This window comes from Mustela nigripes, chromosome X, assembly GCF_022355385.1.
Source record: "Mustela nigripes isolate SB6536 chromosome X, MUSNIG.SB6536, whole genome shotgun sequence".
NCBI lineage: Eukaryota > Metazoa > Chordata > Mammalia > Carnivora > Mustelidae > Mustela > Mustela nigripes.
Window position 1 is genome coordinate 59,958,930 of NC_081575.1, and position 17,293 is coordinate 59,976,222.

Consider the following 17,293-nt stretch of genomic DNA (forward strand, 5'->3'; position numbering starts at 1 on the left):
CCTGGTCTTGTTTATCATTCAAATCCATTGTTTCCTTGTTGATTTTCTGCTTAGATGATCTGTCCATCACTGTGAGTGAGGTGTTAAAGTCTCCTACTATTATTGATTATTGTAAATAATTTTCTTTATGCTTGTTCTTATTACTAATTTATATATACATATATATGCACATACATACATGGGAGAAGTACAATATATATATTGTACTTTGATATACAACATCAATATACAATATATATAGTATATCAAAGTACAATATATATATTGTATATCAAAATTAAGGGGTTTATCCATCAAGATCTAACAACTGTAAATAGTTATGCCCCCAACATGGGAGAAGACAAATTTATTTACAGTTGTAAGATCTTGATGGATAAACCCCTTAATTTTGATATAGTGTCCTTCTTCATCTTTTGTTACAGACTTTGTTTTAAAATCTAGTTTTTCTGATATAAGTATATCTTCTCCACCTTTCTTTTGATGTCCTTTAGCATGATAGATCGCTCTCCATCTCCTCACTTTCAAGCTGCAGATGTCTTTAGCTCTTAAATTGGTCTTTTGTAGGCAGTGTCTAGATGGGTCTCTTTTCTTTATGCATTCTGTTATCATATGTCCTTTGATTGGAACATCTAGTCTACTTACATTCAGGATAATTATAAATATATATGAATTTAGTGCCATTGTGTTACCTGTTAATTTGGTGCTCCTGGTGATGTGCTGTTACTTTTAAGTCTTTGTTGCTTTTGGTCTTTCTTTGCCATTCAAAGCCTCCCCTTTAATATTTCTTGCAGGACTGGTTTAGTGGTCACACATTCCTTTAGTTCTTGTTGCCCGGGGAAACTTTTTATCTCTCCCCTATTCTGAATGATAGTCTTGTTGGGTAAAATATTCCTGATTGCATATTTTCCCCATTCAGCATATTTCCCCATTGAATATATTATGCTACTGTCTTCTGGCCGGCCACGTGTCTGTCTGTGGACAGATCTACTGTTAAACTTATTTATCCTCCCTTGTAGGTTAAGGACCTTCCCCCCATCCCTTGCTGTTTTCAGAACACTTTCTTTGTCTATGTACTTTGTAAATTTGACTAGGATATGTCTTGGTGTGTGCTGGCTTTTGTTGAATGTGATGTGAGTTCTCTGTGCCTCTTGGATTCTGATGTCTGTTTCCTTTCCCAGATTCAGGAGTTTTTCAGCTATAATTTGCTCAAATAAGCCTCTTCTCCTCTTTTTTTATTCCCTCTTCTTTTGGGACTCCTACGATATGAATGCTATTACATTTTAATATGCAGCTGAGTTCCCTATGTCTACCTTCATGTTCCATTATCTTTATTTTCCTCTTCCTTTAAGCTTCATTATTTTGTATAATTTTATCTTCTATATCACTGATTTGCTCCTCTACTTTGTCCATCTTCATTGTGTTTGCATCCAGTTAGCTTTACTTCTCAGTTATAGCATTTTTTATTTCAGCCTGACTAGTTTTTAGTTCTTTTAGCTCTGCAGGAAGGAATTCTTTGGTGTTTTCTATGGTTTTCTCAAGTCCAGCTAGTATCCTTATGATTGTTGTTTTATAAATTCTGGTTCCAGTACCTTATTTATATCTGTTTTGTCTAAGTCCCTGGACATTATTTCTTCCTGTTCTTTTTTAGGGGATGAATTCTTCCACCTTGTCATTTTATCTGAGTCACTGTGTGTGTGTGTGTGTGTGTGTGTGTGTGTATGTGTGTGTGATTGTTGGAAAGGCCTGTTATATCCCTGCTTCTGAGACTAATGGTTATATTTAGGAGAGGTCTTATATTGTCCTGCCCTGCTGCTTGATGAGGTGTTTCAGCATGTGCACTCTGCTTTTGTGTTTTGTTTACTCTTCCCTCAGGTCAGTCTTCTGCAAAGTTTCTCCTTGCTTGCAGTGGGGAGTGTTTAGACCTTTTCCACTGTTTGGTAAGTTTTACTTAGGTGTGTTTTGGTCTGCTTCTTAAAATAAGTTTGATCCTGGGGCCCCTGGGTGGCTCGGTCAGTTAATTGTCTGCCTTTGGCTCAGATCATGACCCATCAGTCCTGGGATCAAGCTCCAAATTGGGTTATCTGCTCAGTGGGGAGCCTGTCTCTCCTTCTTCCTCTGCCTGTCACTCTGCCTGCTTGTGTGCATGCTCTCTCTCTCTGTGTCAAATAAATAAAATCTTTAAAAAATTAAGTAGAAAGAAGCTTGATCTTATTTCCCCTGGAGCTGAAGCTTTGCGGCAGTCTACCATCCATAGATCTGCTGTGTGCAAGGGGTTTGTGTTGGTCTTCTGGGGGAGGGTCCTGCTGTGCTGATTTCTCAGGTGGACTTGCTTTAGTGGAGATACACCCGCAAATGGTGGGTCATTTATGCAAGCTGTTCTAGCCTCCAATGGGGACGCTGTGTTGCTCACTGAAGTTGGTTTGTACTGATGGGGAGGAGGGGGATGCATTGTCTTGTCCTCTCAGTCTTGTCGTGGGGAATTCACTCCTGCCACTTTTCATGAATCCCTCACAGAAGAGCAAACTCTCTTCTAGTCTCCCTAGCTTCTATCAGATCCATGCCTTCACCCTGTGTCCAAGCTCCCTGTCTTCCAGGCTGCACAGTACCTCTGTGTTTTGTCTCAGGCCCATGGCTGGGTTTCAAAACTCCAAATTTTAGGCACCTGCATGGCACAGAGTCACACTGATCTTTTAGGGAGAGGATCTTGCCACACTGTGTCTGGTGCTGGTCTGTCCCGGAAAAGCAGTCACATGACCATGCAGTGGTTCTGAATTTATAGTATATTGCAGCAAAAATGGTGACACCAAGATTTGCTGCTATCAGCAGGGGTCTCTGTTCCTCTGGTAGTGAGCAGGGCAGAACATGGGCTCCTGCCAGCTCTTTTGTCCCCAGAAAGGCCATGCCAACACTCCCACATGAACTCCAGAAAGGGGAACTCTTCCTCCCTGTGGGGCCCAGAGGATCCTGAGACTACATTGCCCGCTCCTAGGCCTCAGCCCTCCTTCCCCACAGGTACACTGCTAAGCCTACCAGGCACAACCCTGGTTTGTAGGGTTGTAAAATTTGTAGACTTGTAAAACTTCACACTTTGAGCTCTGCTGGGTTACAAACTTGCAGTAAGTAGTCACCCCAACTCTTTTTCCCAGTCAGTGGTTTTGGTAAGTTTTTCTTGACCAATCTCCTATATGCTTTCATTCTCTCTTTCTCACTCCTCTCTCTGTGATCAGGATTCCCTCCTCTCTCCACAGCACCCACATTATTTTCTCCCTCAAATGAACTCTCCACAACTCCTTTAACAATGTGACCATTGTTCTACTTGTAGATATGCAGTTTGTTCTGTCACTCCTCAGACTGATTTCTTGAGTGTTCAGAATAATTTTATATTTATCTATCTGTGTTTGAGGGATGAAGCAAGCTTAGGGCCCCCCTACTCCTCCATCATCTTAACTCTGAGGTCAAAAATGTCATTTGTTTTTGATGGATTTTTGACATTTTTAACTTATTTGATAGTAAAAATAATTTCAGTGCAGTTAACATACAGTGCTGTATTGGTTTTAGGTGTACAATGTAGCAATTCAACAATTTCATACATTTCTCAGTGCTCATCAAAGTAAGTGTGAAAGATGCTTTTTAACACTATAATCCATAAGTATGTATATGTAGCATGTTGAGCCTTATATTCTGAAATAATCTATTTATATAAAACAGAAAATATGTTTTGAATTTTCAGAATTTCACAGTAGCAATATTATATTATTGTTATTATAAGATATTATAGTGTCTTATTCTATCTTGTGAAAATTTGGATTGAAATGAAAATTAAACTATTAAGTACAAACTATAGAATGCTTCATTGGAAAGGCACCTGGGTGGCCCAATTAGTTAACTGTCTACCTTCAGCTTAGGTCATGATCCCAGAGCCCTGAGATGGAGCCAGGCATCTGGCTTCCTGCTCAGCAGGAACTCTGCTTTTCCCTCTCCCTCAGCCTCTCCCTCCACTTGTGCTCTCTCTCTCTTTCTGTCTCTCAAATAAATAAATACATAAATAGATAAACAAAATCTTTTAAAAAAAAAAGAATGCTTCATTGGAGACAATGTAAACTTGAAGGATGAAAAGTGGGTTGACATTGTTTTCTATACTCCACTGTGATTATAGGTTTTTTTAAAAGATTTTATTTATTTGACAGAGAAAGACATCACAAGTAGGCAGGGAGGAAAGCAGAGAGAGAGGCGGCGGGGGGGGGAAACTAAGCTCCCTGCTGAGCAGAGAGCCTGATGTGGGGCTCGATCCCAAGACCCTGAGTCCATGACATGAGCTGAAGGCAGAGGCTTAACCCACTGAGCCACCAGGCACCCCTCCACTGTGATTATTCTGAGCACATAATAAAACTATAAAATTGTATTAAACAATTGAATTAAATGTTAATTTCTTTCTCTTGTTGAATATCTGTGTCATGAATAACAATGTTTTAAAAAGTATAAGGGAGGTATTATAAAACTCTGAACTGCTGGAGGAATGATTCACTCTTCATGTTGGTAGCATTATGTCTTACATTCCCATTTATAATATCAAAATAATTCACCATAATTAATGTTAGGATAGTAAGCCAACGAAAGCAATAGTGATTTGCTATATTATTTGTTATTATCATTTAAGAATATTTCAACTTAGTACTATTACTTTTCTCATAATTTAAATGAACTGAAATACAATTTTTGAATGAGTAAGTATAAAGAAATGTCCACATAGAATATCGCAAGTAGTATAATCAACTTTTAATAAAGCTTAGGAAAAGATAGTCACCAAACATTTTTTTAGCATTTTCCAGAATCTATTACAAGGCATCCTGTTTTCTCTAGAGTTCTCCCTGGCCTATTTTTGAAGACAAAACAATGGAATAGCTCTTTGTGCTAGTCTAGTGTGGGTAGCAAAATTTAGAATTTTAAAAAGGAAATTTAGAAATTGCATTCAAATTATTTTCTTTCTTTTTTTTATTTTCTCCTTTGACGCCTTTTAAAACATGTGTTATTCATCTAAAATTACTATTATACTATTAAAAACTCTAGGGACACATAGATTATATTTCTAAAAAGACTGAATTTATTTTAAAGCATTGTGTCAAGTTTGAATTTCAGTAAACAAAGCTATATCTTCATTATATGCTGATTTTGGCAAAAAGCACAGACTTGAATATATCAAATGATATGATAAAGTAATTTAAATTAAAAGGGTTTTTTAAAGTTTTAGTATGGAATAAAAGTATAATATGTATATCTTCTGGGTAAGTAATTTAAGCCATAATGTTTCTTATTTTCTTAGAAGTTTTCATGATTAAAATTTTAAAAATGGAAGTTTTTAATCTAATACTTGTGCTATTCACTGTAATAGAAGCATAGAAAATATTCTTTCCACTTACATTAATAATTTCATGCAATATATGCCTAAACTGAAAAAAAAATATCAAATATCTAAGAAGTAGTGGCATTTGTGATCATAAGTCATTTTAAGGAGGAAATGCTAAGAATTTTTTAGCAAAGATCCTAAAAAAACCAGTCTTGGGCACTGAATGCTGTGACCTATCTTACAGTAGTTAATTAAAATTCAGAGCTCTTTGCAAAAGGTTGCCATTTTAAACTTGCATGCTATCATACATTCCTAACATATATACACATGTATCACTGGGCAAGCAACTTAGAAACATGATCACATTATAGCTGTGCAGTTAAGCAGGGAACTTGTTAACTGAATGCATCTATTTTTTGTAGGAGGTCATCTGTTCTAATCACTGAAATATACAATGAAAGGCTACATTTAGAAGCCTAGAAAACCTGTGGTTTACTACATACAGTTTCAATTACAAAATAATAGGCATGTTATAGTTACCATAAGAAATTACAATGTCTAACATATCATAAATATTACCTGCAGGTACCTTTCAATCACAAAAACTTCACATCAAAAGGTACATATTTGGGGCGCCTGGGTGGCTCAGTGGGTTAAGCCTCTGCCTTCGGCTCAGGTCATGATCCCAGGGACCTGGGATCAAGCCCTGCATTGGGCTCTCTGCTCAGCAGGGAGCCTGCTTCCCCCTCTCTCTCTCTGCCAGCCTCTCTGCCTACTTGTGATCTCTGTCTGTCAAATAAATAAAAATTAAAACAAAACAAAACAAAACAAAAAAAAGTGACTGTACCATAAAAAAAATGTACATATTTTTATTAACTAAAATTAATGAGGCAATTTGGGGACAAGAGATGGATTCTTTCTTTCACTCTGTATTTTAAATTCCTCAACATAAAGCTACAGAAATACTGAAGCTGCAATAATAATACCACAAACAAAGGACAGGTCTTCGCTTTTTAAAGTAACCGAAGTACATAAAATGCCTTGGAAGATAACAATACTGTTCCATGACATCTAAAATTTTTATGCACACCTCCCATTAGCCTCATCATAATATTCATATTTTAGTTATGTATTCGTTATGATTGTTTGCATGTGAAAAAACCAACTAATCTATTATCTCAACATTAAGCTGATTTCTCTTGAAGCCAAGATGATTTTAAAAGCAATAGAGACTCCTTTTTCAGGATGCTTAAGGCAGAATGTTTAAGGTTCATGCTTGCTGCTTTGCCTGAGCTTCTGCTTCCTGAAATGAAAAACAAACAAAACAGATATATTTAAATATCACAGAAGGGACATCTATGTACATTGTGGATAAATTATATTAACTTAAATTATTAAGAATATTCAAAAGCTGGGGTGCCTGGGTGGCTCAGTCTGTTGAGCATCTGACTCGGCTTCTGCTCAGGTCATGGCCTCAGGGTCCTGGGATCTAGCGAGTCCTCTGGCTGGCTCTGCTCTCAGTGGAAAGTCTGTTTCTTTCCCTCCACCCCTTCATGTGTCCTCTTTCTCTCTCTCTCTCAAACGTAAATAGATTTTTTAAAACAGAATATATTTTTTGAGGTTAGATTAGATTATATATTTCAGTGAGTTGCCTTGTTCACATAATAAAAAAAAATAGGAATCATCTTTTCATGACAGAGGATATACATATATCACCCACCACCAGGGTCACCTATCAAAACAGAATATTCAAAAACAAAAACGGCTTCTGGAGAAGACTGCCTTGCCTAAAAATTCTTAGTAGAAAAACTGTAAAGGGTGCCTGGGTGGCTCAGTTGTCTGCCTTTGGCTCAGGTCATGGTCCCACGGTCCTGGAATCCAGCCCTGCATCAGGCTCCCTGCCCAATGGGGACTCTGGTTCTCTCTCTCCCTCTCACTCTGTGTGTATGCTCTCTCTCTAGATCTCTCTCAAATAAATAAAAATCTTTAAAAAAGGAAAAACCATAAAGTAGAAATTTCTGCTTAGAAGCAGCTATAATAGAAGACTGCCTAATCATTACTAATTGTTTGAAATAATTCCATAAAGGCAAGTGATTTACAAGTATAGTTCATATATTATTTGGAAGTAGATGATTTCTTTTCTGTATGATTTTTCACCAAAACTGGCTGTTCCACAACATTGTCACCTAAGGTTTACAGTAAATTGTTTTGTTTAATTAAGGTTGAAATTACTTGGAAATCGATCTTCTTGATTCTTTCAAAAAAATATGCTATTTGTTAAAATATTGTTGTTTTTAAATTTTACAACTGTAGGCAGGAGAAGAGGTCAAGTTGTTATTCTTCTCCTCTGGGCAATGAGTATCTCCAGCATAGGAACTCTGACCTATTGATGTGCTCTGGCACCTACCATAGTACTTGACACAAAATACATTGCAGGAAATGTTTGTGGAACTAAAGATGGGTGGTAAAAGTGACTTTGGTGAAAGTTACTTCAGAGTTAGGTTGTAAAAATCGTGTATACTAGACAATACCATAATAAACATGTGCCTTAACTTGAATACTTGATAGTCTCAGGAGGAGTGGGGACAGTTGAATACTCCAAAATGGGCATCTGATACTATGCCCAGAAAAAGGGGAAAAAGAAAAAAAAATATGCTAGATTTTTATGAAACAAAAAATGGAGAAATGAAGGAAGGATACTAGAGAAGACACTGTACTAACTCACCTTCCAATACCCTTCCAAAAAAAAAAAAAAAAAAACAAAAAAAACAGCCCTGATCTCTTTTAAAACATCAAACTCAGTGTTTGGCGGTCAAAATGAATATATCTTAGACCCACATTATACATTTTGTTTCATTTTATGAAATTAAATTCCAAGAATTTCCTTGCACAGAGAATGAATTTTACACCAAGTTCCCTCAAAATCCTAGCACATATAGTTGGGGAAGTAGTTATATGTAAATATGTTCTAATGTGATGTCCTTTTTCTTTTACACATCCAATGCCCCTGAGTAACTAGTATTTTGGAAACAGCCTAATTCCCTAAAATCACATCCTATCAATCTTTGGTGTAATTTGTCATAAATACTTTAGTTCTCAGTTATCCCTTTTAATGGAAGAAATTATTAGCACAAACATCCAAAACAAAAAGACAATTCAAAGTTCTTTATGGTTTATCTTTTTAATACATCATCTTTAAATTATTTCATTTTCTTTTTTTTAAAGATTTTTAAAAATTTATTATTTGACAGAGAGAGATCACAAGTAGGCAGAGAGAGAGGAGGAAGCAGGCTCCCTGCTGAGCAGAGACCCTGATGCAGGGCTCAATCTCAGGACCCTGGGATCATGACCCGAACTGAAGGCAGAGGTTTTAACCCACTGAGCCACCCAGGCACCCTTATTTAGTTTTCTAATTACATTTTATACACCATTTATGTAATTGGGCTGAAATATTTGTTACTACACAGATGTGCCAATATTTATAGTTCATGGATTATGTAACCAACCAGAGAGATTGGAAACAGAGCTATGAGGCATCCTCCTCCTCTATTCTTAATATAAACATTATTCTATAAATGCACTGATTTTGAGTCAGATAATCCTGGGTTCAAATTCCAGCTCTGCTACTCAATTATTATGTAACCTTGAACAAATTATTTAAATTATCTGAACATCAATTTCCTCTACTGTAAAATGCCATTGAGGACACCAAGCTCATAAGTATGATATAAGGATAAAACAAGATGTATGTGAAGTGTCTAGCTCAGTGCTTGGCCCATTGCAGACATCCATCCTTCTTTCCTGCTTTTCTCCACTCCACTTCTTGCCTAATAACCAGCACCAACACCACAGCTAAGTGAAATATAGAATTTCTCTTGGAGATGTAGTACAATAGGATGGGCTTAGTGGAAATAGGAATGCTTCAAATCTCACAGCAGAGGGAGTTTCCATTGCTCCTCCCTAAAGCAGGGTGGTTCAACCAAAGTTAATGAGAACATTTCTCTAATCAGGGTTCTCTACTCCATCAACATACTAGTGAATAACAGTTAATGATTTTTCTCTCAACATGATATCACCAAATTTTTACTTTTTAGTATAAATACAATATTTTCTTTCATATCTGAAAATAATCACCTCCACTATAAAGAAATGCTAGTACTAAGGAATAAACTTTTGTATTAATAAAAAAGAGTAATTTGTAAGTATCAATATGCACTGTTTTAAATGCATCCAATATACAAAAAAATATAAAAACTGTCTTCCACAGAAGGATTTATTTTATGGAAGTATATTTGTCATAAGGTACTTTTAAATATCAAGTTCTCCACTGCATTGGTTTTGAATAATTCTTAAATATAAAGACAATGTATGTTAATTATTTGGAAAATGAAGAAAGGAGAAAAATAGTCACATTTAGCTATGGTTAAGTTCAGTCTCCTAACATAATTAGAATATTAATTATACAGTAAAAACAGCTATGTACTGTATTATAGTGTATCTTTACACAAACCCCTTATTTATTTATTAATTATTTTTATTAGCATATAATGTATTATTTGCCCCAGGGGTACAGGTCTGTGAATCGTCAGGCTTACACACTTCATAGCACTCATTATATCACATACCCTGTCCAATGTCCATAACCCAACCACCCTCTCCATACCCCTCCACCCCGCCCCCAGCAACCCTCAGTTTGTTTTGTGAGATTAAGAGTCTCTTATGGTTTGTCTCCCTCCCGATCCCATTTTGTTTCATTTTTTCCTTCCCTACCCCCCAAACCCCTAACTCTGCCTCTCAAATTCCTCTTATCAGGGAGATCATATGATAATTGTCTTTCTCTGATTGACTTATTTCGCTCAGCTCTAGTACCATCCATGTTGTTGCAAATGGCAAGATTTCACTTCTTTTAATGGCTGCATAATATTCCATTGTATATATATATACCACATCTTCTTTACCCACTCATCTGTTGATGGACATCTAGGTTCTTTCCACAGCTTGGCTATTGTGGACATTGCTGCTATAAACATTCAGGTGCACGTGCCCCTTCAGATCACTACCTTTATATCTTTAGGGTAAATACCCAGTAGTGCAATTGCTGGGTTATACAGTAACTCTATTTTCAACTTTTTATAAACTAATTTAATTTTTTTTATTTCTTTAAATATTTTAAATGATTTTATTTATGTATTTGACACATAGAGAGAGAGAGAAAGAGAGCACAAGCAGGCAGAGGGAGAGGGAGAAGCAGGATCTCTGCTGAGCAAGGAGCCCAATGTGGGGCTTGATCCCAGGACCCTGAGATCATGACCTGAGCTGAAGGCAGTTGCGTAACTGACTGAGCCACCCAGGCATGCCTACAAACACATTTTTTACTGAAAGCACTAGTTCATTCAGTAAATAAACTGTTTTTGTTGACCCTATATTTGGATGTTTAACTTTGTTTTCAAAGTTTCAAGACTATATAATGGGTTGGCCTATCTATCTCTAATATCTAATTTCCCCCATTTTTTTTCACAATTTATACAACTGCCAATTTTCTTTTTTTTATATTTTATTTTATATATTTTTTATAAACATATAATGTATTTTTATCCCCAGGGGTACAGGTCTGTGAATCGCCAGGTTTACACACTTCACAGCACTCACCATAGCACATACCCTCCCCAATGTCCATAACCCCCCCCCCCCCCCCCCACCCCCCCCCCCCCAGCAACCCTCAGTGTGTTATGTGAGATTAAGAGTCACTTATGGTTTGTTCAACTGCCAATTTCCTTAAGACATAGATAAAATCACATCTTAAAAATGCAGAGATAAACTTATCATTGTCTTCCCCCATTTCCTGCCATGGCTTTTGTATACCTAGAGCATAAAGCTGAAAGTACCTAACACAGCACTTATAATTTAGTCAAACTTACCTAGCCAATCTCACATCCTCTATTTAATATGCCCTATTCTGGAGACGAACTGCACTACACTCTGCTTCCTGAACATACCATCATTTGAAGCTACATCCCAATGCAGTGGTTCCTATTGCTGCCTCTGTGAAAGACATCTTTGTGTCATTTCAGTATTTTTGAATCCTAACAGCTCAACTGTCATTTCCTCTGTGAAACTTTCCCCAAATTCCTTAGTAATAATTTATTATTATTTCCTCTGGTCACCTACATTTTATTCAGGGTATACAGAATTTACCATAATATATGTTTGATTATAATTATTTGCAGACATTTTTGTTGAAGAATTATTGTATACTTTTCCTTCATTAGGTTAAATACACTTTGAAGGTAGTGACTATGCTTCATTCTCTGTATTCGTTCCACCATTAATGTCAAGTTAGTGCTTGGCAGTCAATACTTGCTGAAAGAGTAAGTAAATGAATTACTCATAATTTTAATTGAAGGAGAGGGAGTAATGAGCCACAGAAAATAGATTATCTCTCCTTTCATACTTCCTCTTATCTGTACTGATATCAATGATTTAAATTGGATTTTCCTAACTTGATTAAAACAAAAATATTTTACTTAACATTTCTTACAACTCAAATTATACAAAGCCTAAAATAAGACATTTTATCCATGGGAAAAGAAATTTCATCAAGGAAACAGAATTTCACAGTGACTCAGAAAACAATGCTAGTAAATGTTCTCTGCTGAAAACATGAGCAATAACAGACTCTGAAAATTGAAGAAGTTGGAGTTCAAAGAATCTGTTTAACATAAAATTAGTTGCTAAGAACAAAACATAAAGTGATAGAACAGGGACATACGTTCTGGTTAAGCCAGCCTGTATAGAATAGACCTATGGTGAAAGGCAAAGAAATATTTAATGCCCATAGCTTTAAGACATTTCATTAAATAGATAATCTAATTTTTTTATTCTTTTCTTTATATGGTCTCCCCTGGAAACAGTACCACTTGAAAAATTAATTTGTTGTTGGCAGGGAGAAAGCCCCAAATTTAGCCAGCAATTTAGTGACCAATTTTGAAACTCAAATGCTTTTAGTTAAAGCATTTGCTTTCACACAAAGACAATAGATGCTGCCAAGAAGATAACTATAAACTAAGATCAGTTCTGCTGATACAAAACCATGCATGACAGCTGAAATAATGGAGTCTTTAAAATTGGTAGTCACTTATGAATGAGTCAATGATAAATTTGTTGCTTTGGATAACCCAATGAGGAAATCACTCCACCTACCTCCTACTCATATACTTTACATATTTGATTATGCACATCTGTTTGCCATACCTGGGATTAAGTGCATGCAGAGAAGGAATATTTCCTTTTAGCCATGTTACACTGCCTCTAGTTTAACCTGAGTACTTAATAAAGGTAGAACTCTCACTGACTAAAAAACCCAGCAGCAATAAAATGGCTTATAAAGGAGGGGGAATAAAAAAGAATCATACCTTTGAACCAGGTGGGGCTGTCAATCCTAAAAAGGCATACACTGCATTATTTTCTCTGGCTTCAAAGAAGGCATCATAGTCCTTAATGAAAAGAAGGCAAGAGGAGTTAGCAATAAACAACCAGCAAGGTAAATAAAAGAATACATTTATTCAAAATGAACTCATTGGTCAACCTTTTGGGTGGGGCATACAGACTACCTAACTTCCAAAATGCTAGAATTTTAGAAAGAGAAGTGAAAACGCAAGGCATATTAGATCCCATTTAACGCGGGTTAGAATAAGTGCTGTTCTGCTGGGCAGAAACTGCAAAATGGCTTATTCCATATCATATAGCATTCAAATCTGTCTGAGGACAAGTAGCTTTCTCCACAGCCCAAAGCAACCATAATTTACCAGTAAAAGGTTGGTTATTTTTGGTAGGGGGGTGTTGTTCCTGTTTTGCATTATTTCCCTTTCGTTATTGATTAAGGTAGAGATATCCTCAGAACCTACAGTATACCAGATATTAGCTAGGCCATGAGAGTAATAAAGCTATGCTGTCTTTGGAGGAAAGGAATGAGATTTTCATGAAATATGACCAGAAGAGCAAACAAACCAGTAAGATGTTTCAGTTCAGGGATCCAAGAAAAAAACCCACATGACTGAATTTGGTTGGGCTTTCCACTGTCATCCTCTAAGTCACCAAGCATGCTTTAGAAGTAACACAAAGAATTGCCTAAATTTAACTATAAAATGTAATCAATAGCAAATCTACTTATAAAACACAGCCATTGCCTCTAGCTGGCCTTACTTTGTTTAATTTAAAACACATAGAATTAAGATTGACATTTTGGCTAATTTATTGGAAGTAAAAAGCATTCATAATTTGCTGGTTTCTCTAGAGATTCCCTCACCAATAAATAATCAATTACAGGGTCACATCCTGGCACTTGGAGGATCTGGAGATATAAAGTTTAGATATATGCAGGATTTCTGGTACTTGGAGGATTTCTCAAGCCACTGATGACCCTAAATTGGAACCTCACCCCAAGAAACATCAGTATCTCTCTTATTTAGGGATTATTTTTAAAAAGTCAGAATTGTTCAGAGCTACTTGAATCTCCCTAAGGATTGATTCAAAGCATCTTACTGTGTTCCCTCCATGTTGGCAAAGGAATAAACCCTAAACAGCAGACATTTATGAACAGCCTCCTATGAGTTTACTCTTCAAAAAGTGAAACTAATTGGATCTTGACAATAATTTCATACTGAGACACATGAGACTTATAAACTACTCAAAGTAAACAGACAATATACATCATTTCTACACTCAACCACTTGAAAGGAACCTCAAAATGCTAGTTGTAAGAGTTCAACATTCACAGAAGAGGTATTTCTTACCGCTTGTTCAAAGTAACAGAAATAACTCATGCCAGTCTTTAAATTCATGTGAAAGAAAGTAGGTTTCAGCTATACTGAAATCTGATCATAAAGTGCTAATCTAGTTGTCTGTTTCAAGTGTTTTGGGATCAATGTATATTATCATTTTTTGGCCCTGGACTTAGGTTTGTAACTCTGAGAGAAAAGAACATGATCCATTTCTCAATTAAGCCAGATTAATTAATTTATTCTGCAAATATGTACTGAGAACCTATTACATAGCAATCATTTTTGGTGCTAAGAATACAAGATAAACAAAACATGAAGATCTTCGTATCTATACATGGCTCAATCCTACGGAATGCAAATTTAAAATATTTACAAGGAGTATACAAAACCAATTGTGACATCATCTGCTTCTTCTATAGGAATTCACGTGAGGAAAAAATAAAAGATATTTTGTTTACACCTCTGGGATTTCAATAAGATTAATACATAATGTATTCTACCATATATTGGTATCATATTAGTTACTAATCATGAAAAAATGCTCCAGTTCTCCATATACATATCAGAAGCTTTTTCAGAACCAAGATTATCCTTATAAATGTTTTACCTACTATAGCAGAGCTTCATCTATGTTGTAGATTGGTTATTTCCAGTCTAGAAATAAGAACCTAAGCCAGAGTTCAGTGGTAGGAAGTAATCCACCACCCTACACCCTTGGACATCTGGCAAAGTCTGGAGATACTTTTGGTTTTTCACAACTGTGAGGGTGTTACTGGTGCTCATAGATGGAAGCCAAGATGCTGCTAAATGTCCTACAATGCACAGGGTAGCCCCCAACAACAAGAATTATCCAACCCAATATGTCAGTTGTGCCAAGGTTGAGAGACCTTGAGATGTTTTAAACAAGGGAATTTGATGTGAAGAATTTATTTACCAAGGAACTGATGAAAGACAAATGGGAAATAGCAAGGCAACCACCAAGATTAGCAATAGCAAGAAGATGTTACCACAGTTATAGGGCTAAAGGAAGAATTGCAGAAGATGATATTACAGAAACCAGGAGCTGGGATACCTGGTACCACAAAGGAGACACAGCCACTGCCATGGCCACCTCCAGAAGCAGGAAGGAAGTGAATACCTTGGCTTTTCCTCTCTTCTGTCCTCCATTCTTCCAACCAATTCTCCTGTTAATTGGCCAAACCTAATAGGTAGCCAGTCAGCAATAGAGACTGGAAAATATAATTTACTGAGATCAGTACCCCCCACCATAATACAGAATGTAGGAAGAAAATAATGAAAATGAAATCTTTGTATAAATACGAAAATGACATATACAGTAATTTAACAGAAAAAGTAAGCTTGAGAATAAAACAGATTTAGCTAGTCAGTTAACCTTCTAGGCCTCAATTTTTTCATCCATAATACAGGAATAACAACACCTACCTCATGGGATTAGTATGGGAACTAACTAATAAAATACACATAAAGTATGTAGTATAATAACTGACACATCACACGCTTTCTATGATGGTTATTATATACCCTTCTCTCTAAGAGTCTGTATAGAGAAAAATCTTAATTTTTATTGTTATTAAACTCTTAGCTTAGTGCTTGATACACAGCAGGCATTCGATAAAAATTGGATTCTTCTTCCATTAACAAATATTTATTTGGTTGAGTCTCATCTCCTGCCCCTTCCTTTCCAGCTCCCTATTTCTCAGGGATACCTGATTTGTGTAATACACTCCATTTCCTTACAGTGTGGCTTCTGAAGGAGAAATAAACCAGGTCAATGGGGTTTTTTGAAATGTTACCCTTATAACCTAAAATGTGTTTGGTTTTAAAGCCAAATGAATTAAAATATCTACTTCAAAAAAAAAGTTAAGAATATATGCTGACTTATATTGGACTGGATGGCCTCTGAGGCCTCTTCCAGCTCCTGGGATACAGCATTTACAAAAATTTCAATTATAGAGGCATTGAGGTTTCACTATCTAAATGAATAGCCTAATTGCCTTTTTCTTATCTGCAGAGTACATCATTACACGTTGGTACTGTTAGTAACAACAGATGAAATCTTCAGGACCCTCCTCAGAACTAAAAAAAAAATTCAATTCACAGAGAAAATATTTTGTGTCAGTAAAATTCTCATTTTTGCCATGTTCCCTCCCTTTAATTTTCAGAATTGGCACACAAAAAAAGATCCCCACCAAAGGAATCCTTTTACTTCCATGGAAACCTATAAACTAGAATATTTGGATTGCTGGCTATAATACATTTATTCTCCAGTCATGCTAATTCTGAGGACATAACAATTCAAACAGTTCTTTACTGGAAATTCCTGTAAGCCTTCAAATGCTTTCTGTATTCTCTCACCACATAGCTATGGATTCATAACCACACTCCAATTGTTTGAGGTGTGTGTGACTTTTCCAAACCTCACTTCCAACCAGCTCCTTAAGAGAAAAAATATATATATTTATACTTGTACTTGCCATGGAACCCAGAAAGGCCATAAGCTGCTAAATATAAAGTATTAAATGTTAAATATACATTAACAGAAGATTAAAGGAAACTACTCTATGGCTTAAATAAAGACTAAAGATGGCATACTTGAAAGCACTAGTCACAAAGCAAAAGCCTATTTTTGTTTCCCTTGTTTCTCAATGAGTTTAACTACCTAACATAACATTTTCTAAAACTTCATTAATAATACCAAAATAAAAGTATTACTGGCTTCAAGTAGGAAGTAAGATATTACTCTTTTTAAGTTATTTTTAATCCAAATAAGCAGCTGACTTCTCAGAAGCTTCTTCATGGACATAACTGAAACAACACCATTGCTCTAGATAGAAATAAGATGAGGAAATGGAAAGGCAGGTTGCCTGGCTGGCTTAGTTGATAAAGCATGCAACTTTTGATCTTGGGGTTATGAATTCAATCCAAAGGTTGGTTGTAGACATGGCTTAAAAATAAAATCGTAAAAAAAAGAAATGGAAAGGTAACTATATATTCAAGGTCTGTATTTATGCATTTACAGGACATTTTGGGGGGAATGACTCCATTTGCTTCCTAGTAGAAATAACCCAGCTGCCTAGGATGGATGAAGAGATGAACAGGAGAAATGGCTCTATGCAAAATTGGAGGTGGGGTGAAAGGGATAGGATGG

The 17,293-nt window shown here is 36.1% G+C and overlaps 1 protein-coding gene across 2 annotated transcripts in view; it reads right to left on the reverse strand.

Moving 5' to 3' along the window:
- Positions 1-4,762: 4,762 nt before the first annotated feature.
- The window catches only part of SH3BGRL (SH3 domain binding glutamate rich protein like), a 102,611-nt gene continuing 90,080 nt past the window's right edge, over positions 4,763-17,293 (reverse strand). For both annotated transcript variants that reach the window (XM_059386320.1, XM_059386321.1), the window contains exons 3-4: positions 12,757-12,837; positions 4,763-6,647 (exon numbers count right to left, since the gene is read on the reverse strand). In XM_059386320.1, the coding sequence (XP_059242303.1) occupies positions 6,615-6,647; positions 12,757-12,837 (114 nt within the window). In that variant the 3' untranslated portion in view covers positions 4,763-6,614. The remainder of the gene's footprint in view (positions 6,648-12,756; positions 12,838-17,293) is intronic.